This window comes from Pagrus major, chromosome 9 (assembly GCF_040436345.1).
Source record: "Pagrus major chromosome 9, Pma_NU_1.0".
Taxonomy (NCBI): Eukaryota; Metazoa; Chordata; class Actinopteri; order Spariformes; family Sparidae; genus Pagrus; species Pagrus major.
In genome coordinates this window covers 17283729-17293473 of record NC_133223.1, presented here as the reverse complement: position 1 = coordinate 17293473, position 9745 = coordinate 17283729, and the positions used below count along the sequence as shown (strand labels likewise).

Sequence of the window (9745 nt, the reverse complement as noted above, 5' to 3'; positions counted from 1 at the left end):
TGAATGCTGTGGGTGTGATTTCTTTTGCGACATCACAGCATTAAGAGATTTAGGTTACTGTACAAACAAGCTTGCTCGATTTAAGGGCAAGCCGATTGAAAAATTGGTTTAAGCCAATAACACTTTTGTGTGAGTACAATATTCCTTCTTTGCTGTTTTGTAAGAGCCTTCCAGTGCAGAACTGGCTTGAACATGTGGTAAGTTATGTAACCATTCCTTAGACTATATATCCATCTGGCATCAATCTGTTGCAGGCTGTGGTCAACACACAATGTTCTGTTTTCAGTAAATACGAGGCCATATAGCTATATGAATAGTTTATTGGAAAGCACAGAATTCAAGATTTTATAAAAGAACCTGGGCAGCAAATCATAAAGGGACAGTTATAAAATATGAGTAATGATTGAAACAACCATTAGCATACAGAAATATGATATTTACAATATATATATTTACACATACAGTAACATTTATATCAATCTCAAAAGCAAGTAATGTTTATATTTACAAACAATGTCGGTTAAAGAATCTGTGAGCGAGTACAAAAGAAGTAAAATATCAAAAATATTACAACATTCAAGAGAAGTGAGCAAAAACTATACAATAGTTCTGCTGAGCTACTAATGCTTTAAAGCTGAGCGACTACAAAGTTATTGCATAGTATTACTATGATAATGCATATTACACAGGAGACAGGTTGGTGTCCTTGCTTTTGATGAGAGTCTTTTTAACACGAGGGACGAGGAAGATGCTTCCATTCGTCGATTGCTGGAGGGAGTACTCAGATGGGGAGTAAGAATTCCCCTTCTCGTCTCTCAACATGCTGAAGACTTCCAGGTACAAGCTGTTGAGTTGCCGCTTCATTTCCTTCAGGTTGGTGGTGTTCTGGCTCCTCTCGCTCAGCAGACGCTCCTTCTCGTCCTTCAGTGAGTCCAGCTCGCCCTCCAGACCCACTATGTTCTCCATCTTGCGTTTTCGGCAGTTTTGGGCAGCCACTTTGTTCTTGCCGCGGCGGCGTATGTCTCGGACCAGGGCCAGCTGGGCCTCATTCAGTCGGTGCTTTGACATCAGCTCATTGAAATCGTCGACAGGCAGATTGATAATCATGTCTACAGTGAAAGGGATTTTGAGGGCCTTAGCCCTCTGCTCGTCTCTGGAGAGACGCACATCAGAGCGTCTCTTCTTGTCTTTGGTAAAGGGAGCGTTGTTGTAGCCACTCTCCTCTGATGGGTCCGTCTTGTGCAGTTTGGGCTTCTTTTCCTGCTGTTGTGGCTGCCCTGTTAGAGCAGATACACAAACTGCTGACTGAAGATCATCAGGTTGGAAATTTATTGAGAACATCTCTGAGTAGTCAGATTCTGCACTCCCAGGGTTGTGGTCCATCTCCTCCATGTCTGAATCACTGTATAGGAAGGACCCATCTCCATATACAGACTTTGCAGGTGAACTACAATTTGGACTTGTGTTTGAAGAGATTCCTGAATCTGAGTCTGGCAACTCTGCTGTCATACTGTGTTTGCCTCTGTCAAATGCATCTCCAGGTGAGAGGCTGTAAAGGTCCACCGGTGTAAAGGGTGGCTTGATTGGAATATCAGACATGGTGTCACTTTCATGTCCTTCAAGGCCATGCTGACCACTGCTTTCTTCCAGAATGGTGTTGGGGTAAAATATGTCAGGGAAACTTTCTGCAGTGAAGTCAGTGTTTAACTGCAGAGCTTTTGCCTTCATCTGGCTCAGATTGTCTGGTGGGGCCATGCTGGGAACAGAGCTGTTGAATGTATTCATGAACTCTGCAGGACAAACATTTACATTGTTTGTCTCTCCCTCTGTGAGATTGGTCATGGGGTAAAAACTGTAGTTTGGATTCTGTACTTCTGGGCTGTCTGGAAGAGGGTATGTTGTGGTCTCCAGTGTGTCCTCCATTTGCATGTTCAGGCATTGCTAGAAGAAAAAGATAAAGAACCATTAAAAAAAAAATAAACCAATATATTACAGTGAATGTTACAAACTCTGCTCTGTTTAGTGTGAAATTCAAGGGTTTTGCAAGTAGATCAGAAGATTAGAGTAAGTATAAAAATGTTCACTTTGATAGTATGTGTTGTTGTGGATGTCCACAGTGGCGTGAGCTGTAACACATTGTGTGACTTAAAAGCTTGTGAAAAAATCTTTCCAACAATCTCTATAAAATTAAATTTACTTTGCACATCAATTTGGCTGTATCTTCATTCAAAACCTCAACATTTCAATCTGGGATGAATATGATGAAATGAGTTTGCCTCATTCCATTCAAACATAAGAATGTCTTCTAGTTAAACAATAAGGTTTCACGCAGCGAAACCTGGATATTTAGCCATTCAGTTGTTCCAACTGACTAGTATTTCAATGCTGGCAGAGCTACTGTAGGTGAGGCTCTTTCTAAATTGCTAGACTAACAAGATATCCAGTTGTGGCCCAGAAATCTCCATTACCATCTCCCAGTTTGCTGCTGCTGAAAATTTTACAGAGAACGTTATCTATGAAAAGCAGCCCACACAAACTGAAACAAAATTCCTTAGTCTTATCAGTAGCTTGTCAGAGCAACTCATGCAATGCTGCTCGATAGCAAGCTGTAGGGTTAGGATTGTAGTCCAGTCAACACGGTGAGAGGTCGAGACAACAAATGGCACACTGCCTCGCCCAATCAGCTAATGCAAATACGATCTGCCTTCAAACAGAACCGATAAGGCAGCAGCCGAAAAAACTATCACATACACGCCCTTATGTTGCTGCAAAGTCTTTATGACCACACCTACACCCTCTTCTTGTCCTGCAAATCTTGAACACCACCTCCCTAATTCTCTAAAAAGTCTCAACAATGAAACCTAGTCACAGTGGAATAAGCCAGGTGCACCTGTCTCACATATTAGACCCTATTCTCACAGAGCAGACAAAAAAGTATTTGTCCTCTAGTGCCGGGCTCCTGCCATCCATGCATTCTTTGGGTATTTGTTCCAACAAATACCAAACGCAAACTGCCATGCTATTGAGGCTGTAGAATCCATGTATTATACCTGCAGCTCAGGGAGGGACAAAAGCTCCATCCAGGCCTGCTCCAAATCTGGGGACATCCTCTGTGGCAGTGGTGGTGATAGTGGATCTGGGGAGAGGGTGGCCGGAAGCAGAGCGGGCTGCTCCGGGGACATCATTGGTGCTGAAACAGCAGTTGTGTCCAGGCAAACTGCGGCGTTCTGTCAGACAAACATGAGAATATGACAGTTTTTATGCAACTTAAAGTCATTTTAAAAGATGCATGCTATGGTGTCACATGTGTGGCAAGACTGTAATGTTCTTACCTCAGTTTCCTCTACAGGAAATGTCTCTGCCAGAAGCTGCAAACATTCGTCAAATGACATGGCATCACCGTTCTCTTCGGTGAAGGTGACATTCTGAAAGAAAAGTTAAAATACACACTTTAAAATTCACCACCTAGCTTCCTTTGTGGCAGCACATGATTTTATTTTAAGAGAGCGTAGGTCTCTGCAGAGTAGTTTCTAGAGCAGAATACACCGATGCAAAACTGCAGACCCACCTGTGTTTTTGTAATTACACAGAATGAGGTGGTAACCTAGCTACGACACGGCCACAGCCTATCAAATGAGGTGGGAGTGGTTCACCTCTGACATGAGTAACGATGGCCACGTGCATGTACCTGTGTAACCTCAAGAGGTGGGACAGCGGACTGTAGTGGGGCGCTGGGCGGCGGGCGGGGTATGTACTCTCCCGTCTCCTCGTCGAGCTGTAGCTGCGCCAGCAGGGCCTTCTCCTGCTCCCGGAGCAGATGCAGCCTCTTTTCTTCCTGGAGCTCCAGCTGCCTCTGCAGCTCATGTTCTTTCTGGCGGTGGTTGTAGTCAAACACCTCCCGCCTGGCTCCGAGATCAATGTCCTGCTTCCACAGGATGTCTATCAGGTTCATGTCCTGGAAAAGAGAGCAGTGGATCAGGTTAGAGAGTCGTTAGCTGGAGCCATGCTGTCCGTGCAGTGAGAGTGCGAGGAGGAAGAGAGTCCCTGCTGCGAAGCGTGGCTGCTGCACCCGCCACACCCTGTCCCTCAGTATCTGCTCACTGACAACAACACTGGCACTAATGTCAAGGGGGAGAAGCCACATGAATAATAGATGCAGCTCTCTTTTTTTCCCCAGTCGCCACCACACACCAGCCGAAGACATGTATCCTCACTTGATACTGTGTCCAAGGGAAGCGATCACCTTTGATCAATTACACTGAGGTGTGAATTCATTTGTCACATTCAAACTCAACAAACAGGGCACGCTTTAGGTCTGAAGTGACTTCATGTTACAGTTTAGTTCTCTAAATTTAGTAAACTTCAATCTCAAACATTCATATTTCACAGCGTTTATAAAATTAGGAGGTTAAAAGTCTGTCAATATTTGGCTTTTTCAAATGACATAACAGTAATATTGCTGGGTTATATCGCTACTGTTGGTATAATACGACCAAGAAATATTAGTAATATAAAGAATTACAGACCTTGTTTCCTTGTTTTGCTTCCTGCTTTGTCTTCAAAAAACAACTAAAATTACTTATAACTGACCTCAGTATATTCTGTCACAACTCTACACAAATAATTGTGTCCCGCATTTAGTATTTACACATTACACATTAAATTGAGTGCTGCTGACAATACAAAATGTCAGACACAGCACACAAACACATATTGGGATAATGTGATGCAGTTTCCTGTAGATTTCCCCTCACAGGCCGAATGTTATTTGCCTTTTTAAACAAGAGCGTCTAAAGATAAACTGTGTTGCTCTCTGCCTTGGACCTTTTACCAGAACTTATTTACAGAAGGAAACAATTTCACAAGGCCCAGGGATGTTGCATAAGCCGAAGATACTGTCTGAGCATGTGACTTGTTTGTTCCTCAGATTTGGGTATAAACACAACTTATGGGCTCGGCTTTTGTAATGCAGTTGATCATATGCTGAGAACAGACAGAGCCAGGAGGAAGCTGAGAGGGAACTGAGAGGAAATAAAGCACGACGCAGAACAATACACAATAAAGAGGATGTGAAACTGAGGAGAAAATTCGATATAATAAATCTTTTCTCCTTTCATTTAAAAATGTAGTGCGTGGGGAACCTTCATAAACCGATAATAATAGCAAACAAGCACCTATACATATTTTAAGATATTGTTGACACCGTTTTTCTGACTACAACTGTGCCACTGTGCAAAATAAGAACCCACTAACCCTCTTTGCCTTAGTGTTGCATCAGAGGCATGACCACTGGAGGATTACACATTACTAAGGCCGCCTGTAAGTCACACTCACCAACTGAGAGGTGAGCACAAAACCAGGCATTATGGCCTCTGTAGGAACGAGGAAGTTAACCTAAAAATATGTCTGAACGCACATCATGAGGTCATCCATGTTTTCCAAACTAAAAAGCCACACTCTTGTCTGTTGGTCACACCTTATACGCTCATCAGACGAGTCATACTGGTCCCTTAGAAAACAACCCACATGTCTAAAAAAAAAAAAAGGAAAAAAAAAAGCCTTTCACCTATAAATCCCTTTCACTGTCACTTATTAATCATACTGTTATATTAATGTCACAGAGCCCAAGCACCTTGACAAATCATAGCTTATATTTTGAATGAAATCTAAATAGATTGTGTAAATGTACGTGTAAATGTAGGTGTAAGATCAGGTCATCAGTCTGGTATCACTAACCTGGCTGTCACAAGACCTGTATTGGCACCAGAACAAGGAAACTAGCTCATAAAATTACTTTGGTTTCCCACACCTCGCTGTAACACAATACACAGCCGAAACAACATGCCTTTCATTTAAAACCTAGACAAAATATGCAGAAGAGACACACCGCTCCTTATTACCAGAAAACACATGTTGAATACATTTTTTGAAAGCAAGCCAACAGCTAATGGCTCCACTGGCTATCAGACTGGGTGATAGAGGAGTGATACAGAGTGTGTTTGTGCTTAAGGTATGGGTTGTTCATTTACCTCTCTCTTCAGCTCAACACAAGGAGGGCCTGTGGTTTATTGCACCTCCTTTCATCAGACAGTGGTGTGTGTCAGCAGACACCCACCCCTTGACCATGGATGATGAAACACAGCATGTTCCAAAACAGCCCCCTTTTAAGGCCCTCATCATCAGTCAACTGTGTACTTCCACTGACCCTGACTTATGGCAGCTTTAACCAAACACTACAGATGTGAGGCCATATCACGTGGAAAATAATCCCAATTAAATATTACCACTGAATAAAATAACATTCAATGAAGTCCAGCCTGAGTTTGTGTGGTTCTTTTTTTTTATGTTAAAACAGATTGAAAATCAAACAAGCAAACACATAAACAGCAGTAGAGCCTTTAAAGAAACATTTCCCTATGGCTACCAGCTAGTCTATATCAGATATGGTATCACATGCCTGGAGGAAGGGGGTGGGGAGTTACGAGAAAACGCTCGAAGACTCACTTTTCTGTTTATCACACTTACCGAGGTGAAGCTAACAGTCACCGTATTCAAACTAACAGCTAAAACACTAATAACACCATGTTTTTTAATACACTTAATATCATTTCCCCTTCGAGGAAAAACGTCACAAGTGAATGACTTGCAGAACTGAAAGTGGTTCAGAGGTCAGCATTAATATCACTAAATCAAGAAAACCAGGGTATTTTTGAATGGTCTCCCCCACCTTGGAGCTCATATTCCGACATTATAACATCTTAACTGCGCCATAACCAGACTGTCACCGCGTATTGATTTGTTTAACTCGCTGTAGGAAGCGTTCAAAAGTTTAACTGGACTGTGAGTGCGTCTCTGTCTCCCCTGTCGCACCGCATTAAAGGAAGTTCACAGTCTGGTGACCACTTTTAACAAATGCTCGTATTTACCTGTTGACTGGAATGCATCACCTCCATTTCCACGTTCATGGAGCTCTGTCCCGCTGTAAAGAAGACGTCTTATGATGGATAAATGTGCGTTATATTCCTCCAATGGGAGATTAAAATGGCGAGCGGTCCGGTGCCGATAGAGTCAGTCGCACTAGCTGAGGCTAGGGAAACATTGCTTCCTTATAATCTAATGAACATTACGGAAACGATGGCCCTGCCTACCGAGCTGCTGCGCCACCGGGATCGTCCCCCTCGCGCCGGCCTATGAGGCGATAAGAGCTGTGCGTGCGTGCGTGCGTGCGGAGACGGCGCGAGGAAATACCCACTCAAAACTCTGTATACCAAATATACACGTTTAAAAACACATATGTGTGTTTGAAAGTTGTAGTAACTCTTAAATATGACCGTTCACTGATTAGAAATACATGAAAAATGTATTCAACTCAAACATTACATACAAAATTAAAGCCTATAAAAATAGCCAACCCAAACTGAGCATTAGTTTGACATATTTAGTTGTTTATAACCAAGTTGATATGTAGGCCTCATTATGAAAAATAAAAACGTGACCATTTCTATTTTAACTCCGTCATCAGGAGACTTTTTGATTGGTGCATAACGCCCCCTGCTGGTTACCGTTCCCAGTGTGGAGCTGGAGGCCCTGGGGCCCTAATGTCCCGTGGACACACTGAAGACATCCACAGACAGCTGGGAGGTCCACACAAAGCTGTTAAACACACAAATGGCTTTTGGTCAATAGTGGAAGAAGAATGTAGATAGTTTAGTTTACAGCAATACTCAATTAGAAGTCAAAGTTCTGCATTCAAAATGTAGCTTTAGTAAAAGTATGCTACAGAAGTATTGGTGACAAAATGTACCTAAGGTACCTCTAAAGTAATTGTTTATGCAGGATACTCCCTGCCAGTGTATTTAATTATGTATTTGGATCAAGTAGTACCTTCATGTTGTAACTGATCATGGTGGAGATGTGAACTCCAAATCTGAACATTAGCTACAGGTAAAGGAAAACATGCAGTATTCCCTTTTGAAAAGTAAGAGAGTATAAAGTAGCGTAAATGAAAGTGCTCACCCCAAGTGAAGTACGTCAACAGAGCACTCAAGTACAGTAAGTAACATAATACATTCCAACACTGGCTTTAGTACATGTGTATTTTAATTGGTTTATACTGATTGAAATGTTACAATTGTCTTTATTTAAAAAAAAGCCCACTAGAGACATCACCAACTAAACTACAAAAATGTTTACATAATCAAGAGCAGTGAAACATACCAAACAGTAAAAGGCAGTGGTTGAAAATGGCTATTTACTTTTTTTTCATGTACTGTACTAATGTACAGTTTTGAGGTACTTATAGGTTACTACCATTTAATACTACTTTATACTTCAACTTCATTTCACTTATCATACAGTTACTTGTTACTGCAGCTTTTACACTGTCTGCGTAACTGTCTATCTCAGTATGTATCCGTGTATGTGAGTAGTGAGTATATATGAGTATATGAATATGAATGTAAGTTCATTTTTTAATTAAAATTTGTTTATAGTATATATTTAAAAATAGGTTAGTTATGGCATTAGATAGAGACATAGTGAACTAAGAATTTTAATCGCACTGATTCCTTGCCTTTGAATCCTTTTGTTCATTTGTAGATATCAGATGTTTGCAGGGAAAACATACAATCAATGTATAAAATATGACGCAGTGTTACACAGTAGTGGAATGTAACTGAGAACATTTCCACGAGTACTGCACAAACATTTGAGTATTTTTAATCAAGTATTTCTATTTTCTCCTTCTTTTTAGGTCTATTTTGCTTTAAACAGCCATTATAACTTTACATTGCAGATTAAGACTTTGCTACAAATCATGCGATGAGTTTATAAAATATGTTGCACTGTTACAGATTAAACTACCTAACAGTAAATAAAGTAGTTCACATTCACTCCACCTTGACCATCTAAACCTTAACAAAGCTGCTTATACATGAATACATCAGTAATGATAATTCAGTAACATTTTCTGCAATAATACAGCCCTATAACTCTTAATAAAACCCCAGTCTGGTGTGTATACGTTTACTTTTACTTAAGTAAGGTTTTGATGTGGAGTACTTTTACTTGTAATTGAGTATTATTAAAGTGTGGTGTTCCTGCTTTTAAAGTATAGGGTCTGAATACTTCTTCCACCACTGGTGCTATAGATTAAACAACAAACAGTAAGCTTAAGTTGACTCCATGTATCCAATTACATAATATAGGCATTCTTCACTTTTACTTTTGCTTTTGAAGATATCAATCACACTCTTTGAGGCTAGGCTTATACTTAAGAAATTAAGTTGTTGTATTTCTTTTATCGGAATACTTCTCTAATCAGTGGTGAGCAAACATGCCAGTATTTCATCTTCCTATAACTTCAACTCATCTTTAACTTCAAACGACCTCGTCATCAGTCAATTCGAAATCAGGCAGGGTGTTATAAAATGCTCAAAGTTAATTATATCTGAACCATTCTGACACCTCAACGTAAGGAAGAAGTCCGATCGCGATCTAATGAAGTGGCTTTAGAAATATGTCAAGGTAATAAGGCGGACTTAGTCCTGCCTCTGGCACCTATCTGTGAAGAACCTCACACTAAAGTGCAGCTCACTGTGCCACTGCGTGAAATTACACTAAAAAAGCCTATTTTTTCCCCCCTCTCTCATGCGCGCTCATGAACACGCGTTCACGTTTGGCAGCTCCACGTCGACATTCTTCCAGCTGCATATAGTGAACTGCACAGGACTGGGGGAAGAAAAGG

The 9745-nt window shown here is 41.1% G+C and overlaps 1 protein-coding gene across 1 annotated transcript; it reads right to left on the bottom strand.

The window, feature by feature from the left end:
• Nucleotides 1-302: 302 nt before the first annotated feature.
• Nucleotides 303-7125, bottom strand: nfe2l2a (nfe2 like bZIP transcription factor 2a). Its single transcript, XM_073473385.1, has 5 exons — nt 6927-7125; nt 3689-3955; nt 3333-3425; nt 3051-3227; nt 303-1941 (listed from the first exon to the last, which is right to left on the bottom strand). Exons 1-5 carry the CDS (start codon nt 6963-6965, stop codon nt 682-684), a joined length of 1836 nt encoding a protein of 611 aa, XP_073329486.1. The 5' UTR covers nt 6966-7125; the 3' UTR covers nt 303-681.
• Between the last annotated feature and the right edge of the window lie 2620 nt (nt 7126-9745).